Source organism: Pogona vitticeps, chromosome 3, assembly GCF_051106095.1.
Source record: "Pogona vitticeps strain Pit_001003342236 chromosome 3, PviZW2.1, whole genome shotgun sequence".
NCBI lineage: Eukaryota > Metazoa > Chordata > Lepidosauria > Squamata > Agamidae > Pogona > Pogona vitticeps.
Genome location: NC_135785.1, coordinates 35,683,908 through 35,706,926, shown reverse-complemented (window position 1 = coordinate 35,706,926; position 23,019 = coordinate 35,683,908). Strand labels below are relative to the sequence as shown.

General features: G+C 40.5%; 1 protein-coding gene across 16 annotated transcripts in view; it reads right to left on the bottom strand.

Annotated features, from left to right (window-relative positions):
- DOCK10 (dedicator of cytokinesis 10) overlaps positions 1–23,019 on the bottom strand; it is a 222,607-nt gene that overhangs the window by 34,064 nt on the left and 165,524 nt on the right. For 13 of the 16 annotated variants that reach the window (XR_013542985.1, XR_013542984.1, XM_072995975.2 and 10 more), the window contains exons 26-37: positions 22,513–22,626; positions 19,668–19,739; positions 17,316–17,462; positions 9,345–9,428; positions 7,815–7,911; positions 5,418–5,462; positions 4,305–4,480; positions 4,066–4,173; positions 3,214–3,325; positions 1,865–1,986; positions 1,648–1,762; positions 181–247 (exon numbers count right to left, since the gene is read on the bottom strand). Coding sequence is in view for 14 of the 16 variants with exons in the window: in XM_072995975.2 (XP_072852076.2) it covers positions 181–247; positions 1,648–1,762; positions 1,865–1,986; positions 3,214–3,325; positions 4,066–4,173; positions 4,305–4,480; positions 5,418–5,462; positions 7,815–7,911; positions 9,345–9,428; positions 17,316–17,462; positions 19,668–19,739; positions 22,513–22,626 (1,259 nt within the window). In the remaining 2 variants the exon portion in view is untranslated. The remainder of the gene's footprint in view (positions 1–180; positions 248–1,647; positions 1,763–1,864; positions 1,987–3,213; positions 3,326–4,065; positions 4,174–4,304; positions 4,481–5,417; positions 5,463–7,814; positions 7,912–9,344; positions 9,429–17,315; positions 17,463–19,667; positions 19,740–22,512; positions 22,627–23,019) is intronic. The other 3 variants (XM_072995976.2, XM_078389206.1, XM_078389209.1) reach the window with 1 other exon arrangement.

Below are 23,019 nucleotides of genomic sequence, written 5' to 3'. Positions count from 1 at the left end.
GCTCTAAACATAACTAAGTCTGGATCCAAGCCTATTGATGGGGGAATGAATGAATGCAAGAGAGATTAAAATGAGTGAATGTCAATAAACAAAAAACAGTGCCACTTTGTACGTGTTTACCTCTAATGTGATCTATTACCAACAACAGCTTTGGATGGAGAAACCTCAAAATGTGCTTACTCTAAAATGTTGAAAAAGTCTGTTAGCTCTGTGAATGGGGCTCTTTGCCAGTAGGAGATCAAAGTATCTGGAAAGAGAAATTAAAAATGCACAGGTATTATTTCCTATTTTTTATTCAAGCACCATCTCAAAATGGAACAATCTAAGTATATTTTTGTCACTACAACCATCTTTCTAAAGTGCCCCCTTTTTGGTTCCATTACCAACATTATCAGACAAGGATGTGTCTTTGTTCTCATTAATTTATACCAAGGCAATCTATTTTACAGATGTCGAACACCAACAATTATGATCCAGAATTTATTTGGAGCCTCATTTGGGTTTCTAGGACTGAAACCTTCTCTGGAAGGTATGATATAGCTCATTCTAAGATATACAGTAATCCCCTTCAGGCATTTCAGGACAAGATTCACTTGAACTTATGAAAAGAGAGAGCAGGCTAGCTAAATTCATTGTTGCTTTCTTGATAGAGAGAGCAAGAATAGAACAGGTCAGCATCTTCCACCCTTGCAGTTCCTCTTTATGAAAGCATACTCTGATTTTTCGGGGTTCCAGATCATGCCAACAGCCTTCAGTTACAGTGGAAATTCTCCTTCATATTGCTCTCTGCTTGTGGTCCTTGGCCTAATTTCATGGATTTAGTGAATTGCTCTATTTATTTATTTGTTACTTTAGATATCTGTCAAGAGTGATCTCTTCTCCCTTTGACAGAATGTTAAGCAGGAGGAAAGAGTGTGTGGGGAAAAATAAAGATGTAGAGAGAGAAAAGCATGTGACAGAAGAGGAAGAACAGGTATTGCTGCTGATTTCAACTCTCTCCTTTGTCAGTATACAGCCCTGGGGTGCTAACAAGAAAAATGTTCCCAACTCTGGGGTTATACTAAAGGACATGCTACTATGACAATTAATTGTGTGCTTTCATGCCAATTCTGATTTCTGATAACCCATTTTGGTTTTTTTTGGTAGAGAGTACTCAGAAGTGGTTTATCATTTTCATCTGTGGGCATCCTGAGATTGCCCAAGTCCATATAGGCTAGCTCTTCTGAGATGAAAGAAGGGCAGCTGATCTCCCAGCTTCTGGCTCCACAGCTAGATACCCAGCTCACTGAGCTATCCAACCAGTTTATTAGAAAAAATAGTGATACCATCATCACCACCACCACTGCTACTACCATTACAGTAGCACCACTATTAGTACTATTATTTCTCCTATTGCTTCAAAGAGGGGCATATGAGCCTTCAGATATTGTTTAGCTGAAACTCCCACCATACTTTACTATTGGTCATGCTTGTTATGGGGGTTTTATGAGAAAGCCCACCAATGTCTAGAGAGCTACACCTTCTTCTGTTCTGATTCAGAGCTTGAGCAAATGTTCACTGGAGGAACTGGTACCGAATGAAACCAGAAATGCAGAATGAATCCAGGTACCGTATAATGCAAACTGTTATACTATGCTCTTCCCCTACCTTCTGAAATTGTTTTCATAATGTGAAGGAAACACATCAGAAGACTTCTAGTTTCAGCCTGATCTAGCTTGTCAAAACGAAGGGCCGATCCAATGAGAGACAGGGGTCTCACAATCTGTTGGGAGTGAAATACAGAGGAATTTTTTTGTTTACCAGGAATACTTCCAGTTTTTTTTAAAAAATGCTTTTAACTGTTTGTTTGCATGCATATATATACCTTTTCACATGTTTCTGTTGCCTCACTGTTCTTTTCATTGGTGCTTGGGTTAGAGTCAAGACTTGCTAAGGAGCCTCTGGAATCAGCATGGTTGGCTGCAGAAATAGCTACTGATGAAAAGGCTAGAAACAAAAGCCACAGCAAACATGCTAAAATGATGTTTATGGACATGAAAATTAAGCAGAAGAATGAGGACCAAGCTACAGAATGTAAGGGTGGTACTGTTCTGAAGAACATAGTGTAGGTCAGTTAACAAAGAGGTTTAGTGGTGTGGCTTTGTATGGATGAAATACAGCCAACACTGAAAAACAATGACAAGTATTTTATTACAGATGGCTTTAGATATATTCTTAGACACAATGGATCAATGACTACTGAAGCAGAGAATTTCATTAATCATCTACCAGGATTTTTTTTAAAAAAAAAAATTAAGTGAGTTCCGGGCATTTTCTGATTCACGAGAATTCCAGTGTTAGTCTTCTTGGTTCAATATTGAGATTGGGTTAATTTTAGATATTTTTTATTCCCTGAAATACTTAAAAATTCAATGCCCTTTCTCTCTCCAAATGGCACCAGACTACTAGCAACTAATATTCATTATTTGTATTGCTGGGATCAAAAAAAGAAAAAAAATTCTAGTAGGGAATCCCAGTAGGAAAAGGCAATTAATTTGTTGGGACAGCCCCACCTGTTTTTCTATCTGGAAGAAAATATACGCATGGCAAGTGGGTGAGTCTCAGAGATACTGACCACAATTCAGAGTTGAAGATCTCAACTGTGAATTGGCACAACTTAAGAACTTGGCATAGGCAATTTGCTGTCACTTTCCAATCACATGACTCATGTACAGCAGCAAATGGCTGCACTGATTATTTTGTAGGTCTTATTCTGTGTGAATTCTGCAATCCAGATGATTCTGGAGGGGCTAAAATGTCTTATCCTGATGGATGAGGGTTAAGTGCGACCAGTATTCTGTTTGAAGACAAACCCATACATTACGATACTCTGCAATTGTATTCTATAATTTGGGATAGGAGGAGCGACTTATTTCTAGGACTGTTTATTCATTTATTCTATTATTTTTAGTTATGATGATTTAACTTTATGTATTCATTAGATCATTTATATTCTATACCTTCCCTAGAAAGTCCCAGGCAGCTAACAATGGGATAATGGTCACAGCTTTATGGGGAGGGTGTAGCACAAACAAAGACACCGTATCGTATCAGAATTGTCACTTGATGAGAAAAAGGTACTTTGAGAAGACCCATCTCTGCAGAAATAATGTGAATGGAAAAGAAGATGATCACAGTGGAGCAAAACAGACAGCTATGGAAATGTTTCCGTACCTGCAATAGAGTTAAGAACATCTTTGGAAAAAGAGGTATCTACAGAATTCGCATGTTTCATTACCGTCTGACTCTGAAATCCCCCGTTAGTGCTCAGATCATCCCTGGATCCCTGGATTTCAAAGACAGGACAGATTTAGTTATCCAGATTACTGTCTGCTTCCTAGTTCTATAATGATGGCATTTTCCCATTTTATTTTCTGGAACTGACATGAGACTATGCATAAAAGTCTCTACATCTTTTGATCAAAACCACGGAGGGTTTATCATCAGCAGCATGATAGCCTTATGCTTTTATCTGTTTCTGTCTCCTAAGTGTTCAAAGCAATTCAGATAATCTGTAAAGAAAGCAAGTATAATTCTCCTCATTTCACAGATCAGAGAATAAGGCAAAGACGTTTATTGCCTCAAATGAAGAAATCTACACAGACTATTATCTGTTGCGTGAGTTGCAAGACTCAGTATGTGTCAGATTATGTCTATAGAGATTTCTTAACCTATGGCAATTGCTTCCAAAACTTGCACTTTCTGCTTTATGCCAGTGTAATTAGACTGCTGGATTTGGGCCATTCAGTTGATACATTAAACTAATGTGCGTTGTAGACTGTAGCCCGCTTCATTAGATGCATCTGAAGTTAGGTGCAGCCCACAAAAGCTTATGCCAAATAAACCCTGACTATCTTTAAGGTGCCATGAAATTCTTCATTATTTTTATTGCAACAAAGTAACATGACTAGACCTGAAAAATTCATCCAGCAGAGGCAGGATTTAAAACAACCATGCTTGTACAACAGCTCATTTTTTAAAATGAAATAGTTACTTGGCATACTTCTGGAAATCCACTCTACTTACCTGATTGGATGTATTCATGTTGTACAGAAACATATAGATCCTTGGCATGTTGTCCAAAAGCAAGCCATAAAGAGGCATATATAAGTTTGCTATTTTTTCCTGCTTCTCCTGAAAAAAGCAGAAAGAAAAAGAAATTCAAGGAGATAGCTCACTGCAAAGACCTCCATGAAAGCTTTTTATATAAAAAAAGAACACCTTGCTGTAACACACATATAAGGCAAAAGGTTACCAGCTATTACCAGCTCTGTGTATCGGTCATCAAATGAATGCTTTGCCATGAGATTTTTCAGTACAGCTAAGGCCATGTGTCTGATATCCTGGTCTTCCTGGAGAGCCCACCCAACCTCCCGAAGAAGTAAGCCGATCAAGAAATGCTTCCGGCAAAATTCATTCGTCAGTGTGTATTCCGGCACATCTTGAAGAAAACAAGGCAAAGAGGTTTACTTTCTGTGCTAATGTTTGTCCAAAAACTGATACACTACAGTTAGTACAAAAGTCTTGTGTCATTCCTCCACAATCCACTTAAACAAGCTAACTAAAGTTTTTAAGATGGCACTTATGTTTTCATTGGCTGAAATCTTGTTGCTTAGCATAGGAATTAGAGTAGGCTTACTGCACCAACAGAACCTATGGAGAAGTTGACTCATCAAATCTCCACTGATTTAATGGGCCTACTCTAGTTGTGACTTAATATGCTGAGCAATAGAATTTCAGTCTCTATATTTTAAATGTGTTCCATTTCAAAATCAGTTTAGTTATGGTCTGATGTTGATAATATTTTGCTTTTCAATTAAAATGCTTACTAATTATATTGTAAGCCACCTTAAGTTCCCCCAAATAAATATATTATATATCTTAATACATGTATCTCTTATTTTATTAGCTACATTTCTATCTTACTTTTTCACCAAAGAGTAAAAGAGGTTATAAATGGCCCTCCTCAATTCCCTATCTCCTCACAACAACAAGCCCATGAAGTAGGTGAGTGTAAACAGCCAAAGGTCCCCTACTGAGTTTTCAAGAAGGACAGCACTTGGATCCACCAAGCAATTAATCACCAATGATTATTTGTCATCAAGTTTTCTGAGCTCTGTGACCCTCACATGGTGTGCTAGGTATAAAGTACAGGTATTTACAAGTGGTTTACCAGTCATTCCTCCTGGTTGTGCTGTGGAGCCATCCAGCTTGCCTACAACCACACGAGTGGCAGGACATATAACCCCATCAGTCACATGCTCTGATTGGCCCCTTGTCCAGGAGAGACTGAAACTTCACCCCAAATCCCATCAGTTTCCCACCACTGCCTATAATATACATTGTACTGATGGCCATGGGAAAAAGAGATTTCTCACCTGATGCACGATACTGCTGTGTTGTTTCTGATGGTGTTGTTGGATCTTAAATCATTTCAGAGAAATATAGAAGAGAAGAGAGGAGGAAGACAGGAATTACATTCTAATGAATTTTGGTTAATGGCCATCTTTACTGTGAATATAATGTTTGTTTGAATAATCTATAAGAGGTGTTATAGTACTGTTAGTAATGGAAGTAAGGTTTGTTCATCCTTGTTTATTTAGACCACATGAAAGGTTCTTAAGAGGGGTTCATATGCCCATTACCTTCCCTCTCCATTGCAGATGTGTGCAGCCTGTTTAGTCTGTTAACAAGACAATGTAGTACATGAGTAAAAAGGTAAAGGTAAAGGTTCCCCTTGACAATTTTTGTCCAGTCGTGTTCGACTCTAGGGGGCGGTGCTCATCCCCATTTCCAAGCCATAGAGCCAGCGTTTTGTCCGAAGACAATCTTCCGTGGTCACATGGCCAGTGCGACTTAGACACGGAACGCTGTTACCTTCCCACCGAAGTGGTCCCTATTGATCTACTTGCATTTGCATGCTTTCAAACCGCTAGGTTGGTGGGAGCTGGGACAAGCGGCGGGTGCTCACTCCGTCACGTGGATTCGATCTTACGACTGCTTGGTCTTCTGACCCTGCAGCACAGGCTTCTGCGGTTTAGCCCACAGCGCCACCACGTCCCTCTAGTACATGAGTATAAATCCCAATTTCTATTATTCTGTATGAAATGTGTAGTAGCCTATGCCCAAAATTTATAGCCCAGTATGTTAAAAAAGCTCAGAACTAGTGAGGGATCAGAAGACTGCAAAGGTGTGTGCCTGATTACACTGGGAAAATGTTGCTTAAATGAGAGTGATTGCCCTTAAATTGATCCTTCCATCTGCTTGGGAATCGCTCCAGCCAGGCCACCAAAAGTACAGCTTTCCTACAGCTAGACCACTTGGTCCCGCTTGAGCATGGTTTGGGGTTGGGTTGGAGTGCATTTCCCCATGTGCCATGTGACTGCTGGGAAAAAGATCATACCAGATCACTTCACAAGCAGTACTAATCACGATGTATTTCCCCATGTGATCACACCCTTAGTTACATAAATTCGTTAGGGTTCTTCAACAGTTGAGGAAACATGGAGTGAAAAAGGAATCATGAAGTGAAAATGTACTCCTGGATCTGTAATGTGGTGTTTCCCAACCTTGTGTCCCCAGATATTCTTCCACTATAACTCCCCAAAATCCTGGCCAGCATAGCTAGTGATGAAGAGTTCTGGGGATCCAAGGTTGGGAACTACTATTGTAATAGTTCACAATATGAATATGAAGATTTGGACAGGGATTTTACTTGCTTTTAATAGGTAATCCCATATTTGCAAAGTTCATCTTCTACCATATTAGGAATAGCTATAACTAATTTTATAAAACAATGTCAAAACTTGGTGAGCACAGCTGGGATGGTAGTATAATGTATAATTTTGAATGTAAAAGTTTGATGGAAAAGAATTTATATACAAATAATATACCTGTCTCTTTTTGCTTCACCCAAGTTTTGTTTAAGTGAGGCTCCCAGTACAGTGGTGCCTCGCTTTACGATTGCCCCTCATTATGACAAATCCATTTTATGACGATATTTTTTCGATCGCAATTGCAATCGAAAAACAATGGTCTTAATGTGGGAATTTCGCTTTGCAATGATTGATTCCCTGCTTCGGGAACCGATTCTTCGCAAAACGATGATTTTTTAACAGCTGATCAGTGGTTTCAAAATGGCCACCAGGTAAATAAAATGGCTCCCTGCTGTGTTTAGGAACGGATTCCTCGCTATACAGGCAGCGAAAATGGCCGCCGTATGGAGGATCTTCGCTGGATGGTGAGTTTTAAGCCCATTGGAATGCATTGAAAGGTTTTCAATGCGTTTCAATGGGCTTTTTATTTTCGCTTTACAATGTTTTCGCTTAACGGCGATTTTTCTGGAACAGATTATCGTCATTAGGCGAGGCACCACTGTACCAAAATATACTTTAAAAAAAACAAACAAACCAAAAAAAACCTCTTTAAAGATGCTGAAACCTATGTCCATGTTGTATGGCTTGATTTCCTGTTTCTTCCTTTCTTTCCAGTTTATTTCAGTATTCTTATACTGATATCCTACCATTTCTAGAGTTTAGAGGTTAAGGAAATTCAGTTTTGAAAACAATACCTTCAACATATTTTATTTATATACACTGTTTGTAGAGTTCATAGAATCATTTTTTAAAATATACAATTCAACATTGTATTCTTCCTAAATACAGTTATATGAAATTGTCTCATTGGTTTCACAATGGCTTGTATTGATATGTGTGTTTAAGATTGTAGATAGTGCCTTGTAAGATATAAAAATTAAGAAACAGTCAGGTCCTTACCTGGAATGTCTGCAGATTTTATAGGTAAGCACAGAGGAATGAAGTGTTCATGGTTACAAACTTCCTGAAGAAAGTCAAATTTATACTGGAACAATATCTGAAATATTACAAAACTGATTAGTGGAGGGGATTCATACTTGGCTGACTAAGTCACATAAGAAAACTTTGAAATATAACAAAACATTTTACAGAAGTACAACCATTTGGGTTTTCACTAATTTATGATAGTTTCCCAATAATAATAATAATAATAATAATAATAATAATAATAATAATAATAATAATAATAATAATAATAATAATAATAATAATAATAATAATAATAATAATAATAATAATAATAACAACAACAACAACAACAACAACAATAATAACAATAATAACAATAATAACAATAATAACAATAATAACAATAATAACAATAATAATAATAATAATAATAATAATAATAATAATAATAATAATAATAATAATAATAATAATAATAATAATAATAATAATAATAATAATAATAATAATAAGCCACATTTCTCCCAACAAGGGACCCAAATTGGCTCACAACATTAAAACAACATTAAAATGCACACAATTTAAAAACACAATAAGTTAAATATTGAAAAGATAAATTAAAAATATATGATTTAAAATACAATTAAAAGATTAAAACATAAAAAGATTAAAAAATTAACATTAACTGCTAAAATGGGGTTCAGGGATTCAGTGATAATAGTTAAAACCCTGCCTGAAGAGATGGGTCTTTAGCTTTTTTCAAACATATATTTGAAGATGCCTTATGTTACACATATATCAATTTTCAGCATTTATGAAAGTTTTTAGAACAATTTCTTTCAGAACATGCTCCAAAAAGTGATTTGTCACTGGACACTGTGTCACACTGGGTACTGAACTACGATTTACCCCATTATATGGCATTACATTATGAATAGTCATGAAAAGGCAGCAACCGAGGGAATGGGGCGGCAATGTCCATCTTAGCATTTTCTGATTAGCTCAGGAGCAAAGGGGGGATCATACCACACACTATACTCATTTTAGTAATGAATTCTTTTTATCTTTCAGCTAAGGCCACATTTCTAGAAGCAGAAGAGTGTCTATGATACATATTTACATAATTCTAAAGAAGTAAAAGTGGCCATACATGGTGAACACATGTGGTATAATTAAGATGACTCTATTTCTATCGTGCTGGGCTGGATAGCTGAGTGAGTTGGGAACCTGCCTTGCAGAGTCAGAGGCTGGGAGTCTGATTGCCCATTCTGCCTCTCTGGAGCAGAGCTGGTCCTGGGCAAGCTGCTCAGACCCAGAGTGTCTCCAGAAGAAAGGAACAACAAACTTGTGTATTTCGTATGAGTCATCATAAGATGGAATTTATTTCACTGCACATAATTATTATTAAATATTGGCTATGAACAGGAGTAAATGTGGAGATTCAGGGTTTTTTTTTAAAAAATGCAGATCCTAACTTTTTCTTATTGCAAAAAAAAATGGCTTTGACTTAAGTTTCCTCACCTTGGGGTCACCTGGTCCAAACATGCTTATATAGCTGTTGATTAGCTTAAATACAAACCCACGATCCATGAAAGTGAAGCAACGCTAAAGCAAAAGAAATTATACAGTTATTAATTTAAGATAAACATGGGCAGAAAAATGGATGAAAACAATGAAAGTAGCCAGTAAAGATCTAGTATTATTAATGTCCTGGTAAGGTAGAATATGGTTCATTTTCTGTGAACCATATTCTGCCTCTGAGATTAAAAATTTAAGTCAGACATTTTTTGGATGACTGGAGTACCAATTTGTATAAATGGCTTAATGAGAATCTTTTATTATTTATTTAGTTTATTTCTATCCATCCATTTTGCAAAATGGACCCAGGGTAGTCATACTACACTGTTTGGAACAAAAATACTGTTTATCAGTGTTTATTTGGAGGGAGGAGGAGCTTCGTCTTGGTGAAGCTAGCAGCTCTCGGGAATAGCTCCCGGGAAAAGCTAGAACCACTTCGGTCTGGGACCCTCTCAGAAACGGGGGACCAAGGAAGAGTCAGGAGAGACCCTTCTGCAGCAGTTGGTGAGCCACAGAAGTTAGAAGATTGGGCAGCAACTTGATTTTTCTTTCTTCTGGAAATTCACATCAGCACAGAGGAAGACGGGCGCCATTTTTGGCAACTAGCCAAAGACAGCTCCGTTCGCCGAGAATAAGAAAACAGAAGCACAGCCAAAGTATACATCAAAGTAAGTGGAAGCCCTTGTTCTATGAAAAACCTCATTAAATAAAGAACAAGTGATTGTGTACAAATTTATGACCAAATGAGATAAGGAGCGGCATTTCTAGCATACCAGCTTTTACTCAAGCTGAAGGTCGAGTCATTTCTAAAGGAACAGCCAGGCAGAAATAGCTCGTGTCTCCATTAAAGGAGGAAAAATAACTCTTGAAGAATCAACTGACAGGCTTTGAAAAAAAAAATTCTGTTGCAAGCTGTTCACTTTGGACCCTCTTCCTCTTTGGATATATATTTTTAGACTGTGTGGGACTCTGCTTTCCGTGGATAATATATCTGCCGGGACCCTGATTGCTGGACCTCCCTTTTCGGGGGAGAAGAAGGAAGCCTCTGGAAATAGAAGGGAGAAGAACGGACTGTGAGCTGTGAACTGGGGGCTATGTGGTTTGAACTGAACTGGGATCTTGACAAATGACATTCTAATAATAGAGTCTTGCCGGGTGAAGGTTAAAACAAACTTGGAGAAGAGAAAAGAAGGGAAAAGAAGAAGCAACCGGTCTGAAAGTTATCAGCGACGTGGAAAAGGATTGGACTACAAAGACACTTGAGAGATTCATGTTTTAGATTCCATCTCTTACTTGAATGTACCTGCTGTTACATACAGCACTGATGTTACCTGTCTGTCATGGGTTTGGAGGGAAAGTTCCATCCTATGGGGAGTGGAAGGCGGGACATCAGGAGGAGGGGCTGTACTGTATATATATGTGGAGCTTGTGTGCAGAAGTAAGGAGAAGCTGAGAAGAGCTGAGAGAAGAAGCTTGAGTGAGAGTCTGTGTGTCAGACAGGGTACTACTGTGTGTCAGTCAGTACCAACCTGATAGGTTCAGGTGTCTGTATGGTTAGCCAGAACTGATAGGTTCAGGGTCTGTGCTTCAAGTTAAGTGTTCTGTGTGAACCAAACTGTGTGTATGTATGATTGATACTAAGCCACGTTACTGTATCTTATTCATTTGATCCTTTTATTTTTCCCTGTGTGTTATTTAATAAACCTTGTTCTTTTATTTGTTTAAAAATCCATCCCTGGTCTGTGCGACTTCTTATAGGGAATGGTTGGTGGCAGCTTAGTGAAACTGTGGCCTATCCCGGTAGGTCTGGGTTTGTCACATTGATTGGTGTCCAGCGTGTGGGATACGACTGGTCCAGTTGTCCAGTGGTCCAGCAAAGCCTTGGCAAGTGTGCCCAGAGCAAGGGGGGTCTAGTCAGGGACAATCTGAGAGCGCGTAGGTAATCTTCTAGGTGTGCCTCACGGGGGGGTGCACTAGTAGAAGAACGTGTAACCTCAGATTGGGGGCTAGATTAGGGAGCTCTGAGGCAACCTGTTTTTGGCGGGAAAAAAGCTGAGGCAAAACTGTAAAGTAGAAGTGATTTAGCCTGCCTGCTGCGAGGCCCAGCAGAGGGGGGTAGACTCTAGCTCGCAACTGTTGCAAGTTAGTGCTGAAGGACAGCAGCAATCTATAGAGAAAGCTGGTTCTGAGGCAAAAGAAAAAAAAAGTGGTCGCTTTATTTTGAGGCTTGACTTTTGAAAGCAGCCTGTTCTGGGGGGGGGGGATTATGCCCTTGACTCGAAGCCAAATGGCAGAAATGGGGGAAGTGAGAGACCCCCAGGTTGACCAAGGTTCTGAGGATGAATTTGGCTCAGTGCAAGGTGACAGCACGGGAGAACAGAACCCAGAACTCAGGAAAATGCTCATAGCCCAACAGCATGAACTGAGGATGAGGCAATTTGAAGTGGAGGAAAGGGAAAGAGAGAAACAAAGGCAATTTGAATTAGAGAGAGAGAGAATGGAGAGGGAAGAAAGATTGGAGAGAGAGAGAATGGCGTTTGAGTTAAGAAAATTGGAACTGATGAATCAGAACAATAATAACAATAGGGATTCTGAGGGAGGCCAATTGTCTAAAGCTGACCTGAAGAAATTCCCTGTGTACCACAAGGGAGATTGTCCTGAAGTGTTCTTTTCCCTAGTGGAAAGAGCGTTTGTGGACTTCTCAGTAAGGGAAACTGAGAAGATGACCATCATGCGATCTTTAATCAGTGGCAGCCTTGCTGAAGTTTATTCAGAGATGCCACAGGAACTGATGAAAGATTTTGCAGAGTTTAAAAAACTGGTGTTTGCAAGACATGGGATAAATGCGGAACAGCTGAGGCAAAGATTCAGGTCAATCACCAAGAAACCAGAGCAGACTTTTACCCAAGTGGGGGCCCAATTGGTGAGGCTGCTAGAGAAATGGCTATCTCAGGAGGGGACAGAGACCTTCCAGCAGCTCAAAGACCTGATAGCGCTGGAACAGTTTTACTCAGTCCTGCATGGGGAACTGAAATTCCAGGTGAGGGAAAGGAAACCGAAATCTGTGGCAGAAGCAGCCGAGATCGCAGATTTTATTTATCAAATAAGAAAACCCTTAGGTGCTGAGGGGAAATCTGTAGGTAAACCCAAAGAAACCTACAGCAAGTACTCTCAGGGACCAGGGAAAAGCCAGCAAGGGGGAGGGGCCCATGGTGAAGGGAAGCCCTCAGACATGAAACCAAGACCTCAGATTTTGGAGGGAAAACCAAAACAAGATGAGAAAGACTCAAAATATAGCAGAAAATGTTATTTCTGTCAGGGAAAGGGCCATCTAATCTCAGAGTGTGAGAAATTAAAGCAGCTAAAAGGAGTTGTGCCTCAGGATTTGAGTGGAACCAAGCCAAAAGCTGTGTTCTGTGTCCAGAAAGAGCAAAGCTCCTTGTCACTGAGGGAGCCTGTTGCCATGGCGACTCAATCTGGAACAGTGACATCTGCTGAGCAGGCTGAGGAAAATGGTCCTCTGGTGGAGGTCAAGCGATGCTTGCTCGTGAGAACAGATTCTCAGTTGTTTGAGACAGCAGGGGTGGACGTAGGAATACTTGACCATCAGTATCGGGGGCTGCGGGACACTTGTTCCCAGGTGACCCTGTGCCATCCAGATATTATTCCTAGGGAGTATATAATCCCAAATGAGAGCATGAAGGTGGCAGGGATTGAGGGACAGGTGATCTCACTGCCAGTAGCGGAGGTACCTGTGAACTTTCAAGGCTGGAGGGGAGTTTGGCGGCTAGCGATTTCATCGACTCTGCCAGCAGCCGTGCTCGTGGGAAATGACCTGGCTGAACATGTGAAACGGGTGCTAGTGATTACACGTTCACAAGCCACCACGGGGACAGTTCAGGGGGGTATTGATGAGCCCGAGACGGAAGCAGAGGGGAGTTCAGAAGCTGTGGTGGAAACCTTAACCACAGACAGCCGATTTGGCCAAGAGCAAAAGGCAGACGCCACTCTCCAAAAGTGTTTTGAACAGGTGACTGACGCCCAGCTAACACCTGAAACCCCAGTGAGATTTCTAGAGAAAAAGGGGATTTTGTATAGAGAGACCCTGAGGAATATCTCAAAAGGGGGAGATGGGATCAGAAGTCAGCTAGTGGTACCTGAAAAGTATCGCCCCATGATCTTACAAAGGGGGCACTCTGACATGTTTGCTGCGCACTTAGGGGTGAACAAAACACAGCAGAGAATCACACAGAATTTTTACTGGCCTGACATAGGGAAGCAGATCAGGGAGTTTTGTAAACAATGTGATGTGTGTCAAAGGCAGGGGAATAGCCGCGACAGGACCAAAGCAAAGTTGTGCCCTTTGCCTGTGATTGACACTCCGTTCAAATGCATAGGGGTGGATATTGTGGGACCTTTGCCCAAGGCCACAAAGAGGGGGAACAGGTTCATTCTCACCATTGTGGACCATGCCACGAGGTACCCGGAAGCCATTCCCTTGACTAACATTGAAACTAACACAGTGGCAGATGCCTTGGTGGGGTATATGTCCAGGATGGGATTTGCCTCAGAAATAATCACAGATTTGGGAGCATCATTTACATCGAAGCTCATGAAACGGTTATGGCAAATCTGTGGAATTAAGCACAAGGAAACCACTGCCTATCACCCTGAAAGTAATGGGTTAACTGAGAAGTTCAATGGGACTCTAATGCGCATGGTTAGGGCTTACTTGGCAGAGAATCCAAACAATTGGGACCAGAAGCTGCAATCCCTTTTGTTTGCTTATCGATCAGTGCCACAAGCCAGTACCGGGTTCAGTCCGTTTGAACTTTTATTTGGGAGAAGGGTGAAAGGGCCCCTTGATTTGATCAAGCAAGAGTGGGAGCAAATCACCCAGGATGACCCACAAGATGTTGTGACATATATAGACTCTTTAAGGGATGACCTAAAGAGAAACCTAGAGCTAGCAGCAGAGACCCTGCAAGCTCAAAAGGTCAGAAAGAAAGCTTGGGATGACCAGAAAGCCAGGGAGAGGCACTTTGACCCAGGGGAGGAAGTGCTTTGGCCTAGGCTCTGCAAAGAGAACAAACTGCAGCTGGGTAGCCCAGAAATAAAATACTTGGGTCACATAGTAGGGGGAGGAGTGATTAAACCCCTAGAGGCCAAGATAGAAGCAGTTCGTGATTGGCCCAGACCCAACACCAAGAAAAAAGTCAAATCATTTCTTGGGTTGGTGGGCTACTACAGAAAGTTCATCCCGAGGTTTAGCGAGATTGCAGCTCCACTGACCGATCTGACGAGGAAGAAGACTGATGACCGCATCCCGTGGACCAGCGACTGTGAGGAGGCGTTCCAGAGGTTGAAGCAGGCGCTCATCAACTATCCAGTGCTGCGTCCTCCAGACTTCGACCGGGAGTTCATCATATACACCGATGCGTCTAACAGCGGGGTAGGAGCAGTTCTTTGCCAGGAGGATGAAAATGGTGACCAGCATCCAGTGTCCTACCTGAGTAGGAAACTCCAGAAAGGTGAGAGACATTTGGCAACCGTGGAAAAGGAGTGCCTGGCCATAGTCTACGCGATCCAGAAGGCCAAGCCTTACATCTGGGGAAGACATTTTATTCTGTGCACTGACCATTCACCACTGCAATGGTTAAAGACAATGAAAACCCACAATAGTAAACTTATGAGGTGGGCTTTAAACCTGCAGGACTATGACTTTGAAGTGAAGGTGGTCAGAGGGTCAGTGAACTGTGTTGCTGACACCTTGTCAAGAAGACCTGAAGAATGAAGACGGCGAAAGAAACATGGACTATGTATATATTTTGGTGACCAAAAAGTTAAATGTACCTGTTGTTTATTAAACATGCCTGGTTTGTATCAATAAAGGTAACTTGATGTATTGTAAATGGTAAATGTTTAACTTAGAGTGTAAGTATAAGTAAGTATGATATTGTATGTATAACTGTTTTTGTGTGTTTTAACCAGGTTGTTTTTTGGAGAAAAGCACCTTAGCTTTCCCCCTACAAAACAACTTATAAAGAGGGGAGGTGTTACATACAGCACTGATGTTACCTGTCTGTCATGGGTTTGGAGGGAAAGTTCCATCCTATGGGGAGTGGAAGGCGGGACATCAGGAGGAGGGGCTGTACTGTATATATATGTGGAGCTTGTGTGCAGAAGTAAGGAGAAGCTGAGAAGAGCTGAGAGAAGAAGCTTGAGTGAGAGTCTGTGTGTCAGACAGGGTACTACTGTGTGTCAGTCAGTACCAACCTGATAGGTTCAGGTGTCTGTATGGTTAGCCAGAACTGATAGGTTCAGGGTCTGTGCTTCAAGTTAAGTGTTCTGTGTGAACCAAACTGTGTGTATGTATGATTGATACTAAGCCACGTTACTGTATCTTATTCATTTGATCCTTTTATTTTTCCCTGTGTGTTATTTAATAAACCTTGTTCTTTTATTTGTTTAAAAATCCATCCCTGGTCTGTGTGACTTCTTATAGGGAATGGTTGGTGGCAGCTTAGTGAAACTGTGGCCTATCCCGGTAGGTCTGGGTTTGTCACACCTGCTATCTTATTGCTAATATTGTATAGTTGCAAGGTGAAATATTAGAAATATTGGATGTGTATTGGGGTAAAGGGGAGAGAGAATTTTAAGTGAAAATAGTGGAAACAGAAAATGGAACCTCCCCCTGAGAAAATTACAGATCGGTGCCTAGACTGGAAAACCTCTTTTCAGATGTCACTGTTACAAAAATTCATGCAGGTAAATTATTATATTGACCAGATGGAAGACGTGATTGGAGGCTCTAGGGGAGGGAAGGTAGCGGAGATTAAATTACACCAAAAAGAGATCTCAGAACCGGTTGTATTGATGAAGATATCAGATAATATACAAGGGATGGAGGGCCACCCAGTAAGCGATGTAGCGATAGTAGATAAGAAAATTGAGGTTGAAAAGCAAACTTTGAATGATATTGTTCCCCCTTTTAAAATATGGAAGAAAAAAGAGTCGCAGAAACAAAACAAGCACAGGGAGGAAAGGGGAGGGGAGAGCAGAATTTATATTATTTTGGATCTGTTGAGTGTATTCTCAAGAAAAAAGGAGGGTGAAAGAGGGGATATATTTCACAATTGGCCTTGGTGTTCTGATGCTGTGGGAATAACATAGATTTAAGCTGTATTACACGTATAAGTTGAAAGCTAAAGAGGTTAATACATAGACAAAATAGTCAAAAGAAGAAGAAAAAGAAGAAGAAAGATGAACCTTTATTGGAACATGAATAGATTAGATGTTTATATACTTGATATGAAAGATTGAATGATTATGCATTTGATGTTTTCTTATTCTCAAAACCCTTTTTCCATCCCCCCCACTGCCCTTTGCCTTTTGTATTCCTTCCCCATTACCCAATAGTTTTGAAAATAAAATTATATAAAAAAATCAGTGTTTATTTGGAAAACTCAGATTTAAGTTTCACCACCTACCAGGCTATGTTTAAAAAGGTGTGGCTTTAGGCTTCAATATGAGCCACTCATTTGCAAAATATGAACAGGGGCCTACCACTCAAAGTTTGTTCACCCTCCCTGCCTAGTCTATCAAAAAAATTAATTACATTGCTTTTAAAGCTCCATGATATGTCACTGGTTGCCTAGGGCCAAAAGGAAACACCTCCATCTCTAGAGAGTTCTACCTTAGGCTACTCCTGGGTGACCTAAAATATTTTAAATAAATTCATGTCTGTGGTAGAGAAAGGCTGTTTTTCTCTACAGCAGGGAACCATTTTTTTTTTTTTTTTGCCGAAACCACATTTTCACTTAGTTCTGAAATGTGGCCACCACTGGCACCATTCAGCCCTCCAAGTAGACATCATTCCACAAACAGAAGCAAGGAATAAGAACTAAATCTTACCTTCAAAAACCTGCCAACACTGTGATTTGCATTATTTGTCTCTTCAAGAGCATCCCTGTGCTTCCAAACAACATGATCTGATATGACCATTATGACTGTATCTAGCTCATTTTGGAAGGACTCTGGAAACCTCTCAGTGCGAGGCATCTGTACAGAAAGCAGGAGATCTATTTAAATTTTAGGATTGAAATATGGCAGCATGTGGGATTGCAAGATTATCCTTTATCTGTCCACAGTGCAACAGCTTAAGACCACAGTGATGAAAACTCCCAATATGTGAGTTGTACGGGTGAAGTGGGTGGAATTACTCCTGAATAAGCAATACAGAACTTATTCTCACAGCATTATGAGTACAGTAGGGCCTTGTAACATATAGTGGGAAAGCTGGTGCCATGTGGAGATCTTGGGTGAAATTTCTGTTGCTTAGCATAGTACGTTGCACTAGAGTAGGTGCACTGAATCAGTGAGGCATTGGTGAGTCAACTCCTTTATGAGTTCCACTGCTTCAAATGGGCCTACTCTAGTTGCAACTAAAGCAGACCCATTTGAATCGACTTATACAGAAAATGATTCAATAAATCCCCACTGATCCAATAGGCTTACTCTAATGCAGTTTACTGTGATAAGCACAATCTTTCAATCTTTGTATGATTTACCTGACTAGGATTTGAGAAAGTCAGGTTCTAGTCCACAGTGAGCTTTGAAACTCATCAGTTTACCTCCAGTCACTCTTTCTCAGCCTTACCTACTTCAGAGTCATAAAACTGGGTGACTGGGGAGGAGGATCTGGTAACACAGTGGTTAAACTGCAGTATTGCAGCCAAGACTGTCCTCGCAACCTGAGTTTGATCTCCATGGGCTCAGGTAGCTGGCTCATGGTTGACTCAGTCTTCCATCCTTCCAAAGTTGATAAATGGAGTACCCAGCTCACTGGGGAAGTGATGTGTAAACTGCCCAGAGAGTGCGTTAAAAGCACTATGCAATGGTATATAAGCAGCACACTTTGCTTTATATAAGCAGCACACTTTCAGGAAGACTGCCATGAACACTATTTTAAACTCACTGGAGGAAAGGGAATAAATGGAAGTAATAAATAATAAACAGAACATTTATGTCAGGCCCTCCATGTGGATCAACTTTCTATATTTACAGAAGTGCAGAATTACATGTCTAGAAGGATGAAAAGGCTATTCTGTCAGTTTCCTATGGAGATTCACTTAGAGCACGTTGGGTCATTGGGCCACCAACACTCTGGCTTGAATTGATTCAGCAATGTTGCCACATCACCACCTTGTGCCTAGTGGGATTCAGATTGTGATGGTGCCAGGATGTAGACCTCTTCCTACCCCTCACCGACCACTTTTAGAAGCTATGTTCTCTGCACACCTTCCAGCAGACTTGGATGCTGGCTGATATTATTGGAGAAGAGAAAAAGAGAAGACTGAGGGAAGTTAACATGCAGCTTCTTTTAACTTGCATATTAATTAACTTCTTTCTGAAAAGCTCTCTAAGATGAAAAAAAGAAATGACATGATAGTCTAATGAAATACGTGGGACTGGAGTAATCAGGGGCTTGAATCTGACAGACTGAAGCTCGGATTATGCCATACCTGTGCAGGATATTTGCAATTATCTCCCCATGTGAGGGAAATGGAGCATTTACTCCCATTGCCCCAATTCACTGATAAGGATTTGACTCTCTGTAGACTCTTTGCTTAAATTGCACGGTGCAGCCCTTCCCTCACAGTCTCACTATAGAGCAACCTTGGCTAACTTAGAGCACTCCAGCTTGTTGGCCTGCAAACTCCTGCAATCCCCCAGACCGCCTTGCTGGCTGGCTGATTCTGTGAATTTTCCAGGTTAATACATCCCAAAGGGCACTAGATGTGGGAGGCTGCTATAGAGTACTGATTAAGAACAGGTTGATTTCAAGGAATTATATGTCTTTTTACCCGGCAGGAAATTTGAGACTTTAACCTGACAGTCAGCCATATCTTACACAGAAAATGCTTTGGATTTGGTTAAATCTGTCTAGCAGACAAGCTCAGTAAAAGAAACAAAGGACAGCTACATATGTTATTTGTTTGGGAAGGATGCCAGAGACTCACAAAGCCTCCTATGCAAATGAGAAAGCAGCCCCAGCATTGCCAAAAGTTACAGTAAATGTACACTTAATTGTTCATTTTTGTTCTAAAAAGAAACTCACAAATCTCAAGGTTGATTGAGAAATGGCAGCTTCCTAAAATAACATAAGAATTTCATTGATGAACTTGATTAAATACAATACTGAAATACTGTATGTGCCTCTTAAAAGTTTGATGCTTGATAATGTGGAGGAATACATAATCTTACCTTAACTCTCTTTGTATCAATCAAATGTTGTGCCATTGATTTCAATATAATTGCAAAAAAGAACCAGGAGTGCTGTGAAAATTAAAACAAAACAAAACAAGGAAAGAGACATTATCAAGTCAATAAGATTATTTTCTATTTCTTTCCTTTTTTAAAAAAACACTACCTCTTGCATTACAGTTTTCTTTATAAGTTAGAAAAATTGCTCCATAATCTAGTTAAAGAGAAAGATCTACTCCAAAATATCTTTCCAGAAGTTTTACAAAACAAAATTTTCAGAAAGATTCCAGTGCCACCAGATGGCATCAAGCTGTTTCTAGAAATGAAACTAGTAAGCTCCTGACATTAGAAGAAAAAAATATTTTCCATCTCATAGGCAGGGATCTAAATGTATTTCTGCCTCGTGTTCTTGTATATGTGAAAGTAATAATGTTAGGAACAGGAGCCACTCCTGCATTAGAGAAAAGAGCTTTAAAACCTCCTGAAAAACTGCTAAGGGAAGCTGTCAAAAGACAATGAGAGAGGTGATGCTGAGGGATGCAGAGAATACTGTGTTTCACCACTTCTTCTAGCAGGAAACCCCTGCTGGATCTCAATTCCCTCTACAAACTGTAATAATTCTTCCATTATCAAGCAGCAAATTTGGAATATGAGAGAACAGCAGGCTATCTTGATACATCACAAAGTCTGCCAGTGTCTGTGCAAAGTCTTGCCTGCAGCCTAAGAACAAGACAGGGAACATTTCTTTCCATCAGTGTTTCCTTAATTTATGCAAAATATCTCTGCACCATTTCTTTTTATAAACTAAGTGCACAGATAGCAAGTTCAGAAGGATAAAAAGGTGTGAACAATCCTTCTAAACTTTTAAAGTTTGTGAAAACTGTTAGAATTTAAACATTTTAACACAAAAATTGTTCCTGCAAATTTAAGAGTGAGTGCCAGAAAATATATCAGAGGCAAGGAGAAAAAAATTGTAATTTCTCTTTCTGAACAAATGAACATTTATATCCTTATCTGGATCCAGAATTTCATTTAAAAAGAAAAAACCTGAAGCTACATTCATAATGTGCCATTGCAGAGAATGTCATACATTTGCTGTTGCTGTTGTTGAAATAAATGAATTTCTATAAAACACTGTTCTAGCATTCTTAAACTATATAGGTCTTAGATATGAGAAAAGGAGTGGAGGACTAGTGCAGTAACTCGGCCTCCCCATCGCCACTTTTCTCACTGCCCTCTTCATGCAGAGAGACAATCTGCAGTGACAATGACATTTTATTAGGCAATAAACATTGACTGAGTGATCATCTATGGCACACAGCCTCCTCTCTCCATAGAGAGGGTCCTCCTATGGTTTAGAACACTGGTTCTCAACCTTGGGTAACCCAGGTGTTGTTGGACTTCAATCCCAGAAGCCTTCTCCACCAGCTATGCTGTCCCAGATTTCTGGGAGTTGCAGTGTTGCAGTCCAAGAACATGTCAGTTACCCAAGGTTGGAAATGGGGATGGGCAACTTACCCTCTAATTTTCAGTCCCCCCCTCTCAACTTCACCCCCGCGTGCTCGTGTGACTCCACCTCCCACATGCAGCATTACGACATGACTGGAACCTAACACAATCGCTGCACAGAGGAGGAAGAGAGTTGAGTGCAGGAAGGCAAAGACATGCACAAGCCCGGCTTAGAGGGAACCTTGGAGATCGGTACTTAGTGGTTCACTGGTTCAGCAGACTGGGTCCATAGGTATTGCATGGGCACCCTGGATTCTGTGCCCCACCTCTTTCCATGTGTGCCCCATCAGAAGCAGCAATGCAGGCTTTGCTACCCCACCTCACCCTCTGAGTGGGCACCCACAGGATGAGGCGGAGTGCGGAATCCAGGACACCTGTGCCACACCTGTGGGCTTGATCTTCTGAACTGCGTTGCACCACTGAAATGCAGTAAGTGCCCATCTCTCTTTGGGAACTACTGGTTTAGAACTCTGAAACAGTCACAGACAAAGGATACTCTCTACTGCAGATATTTGGCTTTTGTATATACTGTAGATGGTAATGGCAATGATGATAAAAGAGACCTCAGTTTCCTGCCAGTACATGTACAACCTATGTGCCTGACTAAATTTTGAACATGATGTGTGATAAATGGAGATCTGCATCGCAAATCCTCCAAAACAAAACAAAAACAATCTGAATAGAACTATCAAAGCTTCAAATTCTATGTTTCAGTTTTAAATCTTCATAGAACTCGTGGCGTCTGGAGTTAATTTCAGATTGTCCGTATTTTGAGGTCCATCCAAAACACCTGGCCAAAATCCTTTTGCCAATTTACATAAGCATATGAGAATGGCATAAGTCTCGGCGGCAAATTGCTGCTTATTAACAAGGTGCCGATTGCATTCTTTGGTGCAATCCCAATCCCAGGAGCATCCAGGAATGCAGCAAGCACCTCATTAATGAAGGGCAATTTGCTGCCAAAATGTATGCGATTTCCCCTATGTAAATGTAAACTGGCAGCAGGATTCAGGCTGACAATCAAATGTCATTTCTCCTTGTTCATAAATATTAAGTGCATAAACCAAATCCAGTATGAATTTCTGTGGATATGTGGCATATCTTCTTAAGCATGCTGTTCCACTAGTGTAATCACTTCCACACCCTTGAGGAAAGTGTAACACTGTGCTACATGGGGCAGATGCAGAATGGCAGCTTGTTGAAAGCAGATGTGTGGCCCTTCAGGCCTTACTATTGGCTATGGGAGCTTCAACATGTGGTGGGTCAAACAGTTCCCACCCTTGACACAGAAAATTGGAAACTGACACAAACTTTCAATTTTAAGGAAAAAAATTACCTTTAAAACATGTTTCACTGTCCTCTGTTCATTTGACTTCAGAAGGCCTGTCATGTTTTTAGCCAGCTCCTCATGAACAGTTCTTTCTTCAAAAGACTTGGTTTTGAAAACATACTAAACAGGGGTGGAATGAGGAGGGAAGCATGATTTCACAGTTTTAAAATGCAGACAGTTGTTGGTAGGGAAAAGGCTAGTCTTCATATGACATTGATATGTTTTTATATCAGAGAGAAATAACAGGGATGAGGGGTGCTTCATATAAAATTTAAGTTTTAAGTGGAGTTTCTTACACTGGGTCTATATGTCTCCTTTACCAATAGAAGCAGGAAAAATAAACACACCAAATGAAAGAGCCTTCGGGTTCAGGAGAGTTATATACAGCCTGGTTTGATACTCAGTGCAAGATTGATTTGATTCCTTTGCTGCCTGAGACATATTGAGACATACGGTGCTTCCCCACATACTGAAGTCAAGCAGAATAGTATCCACATTGTTCTGGCTCCTGAT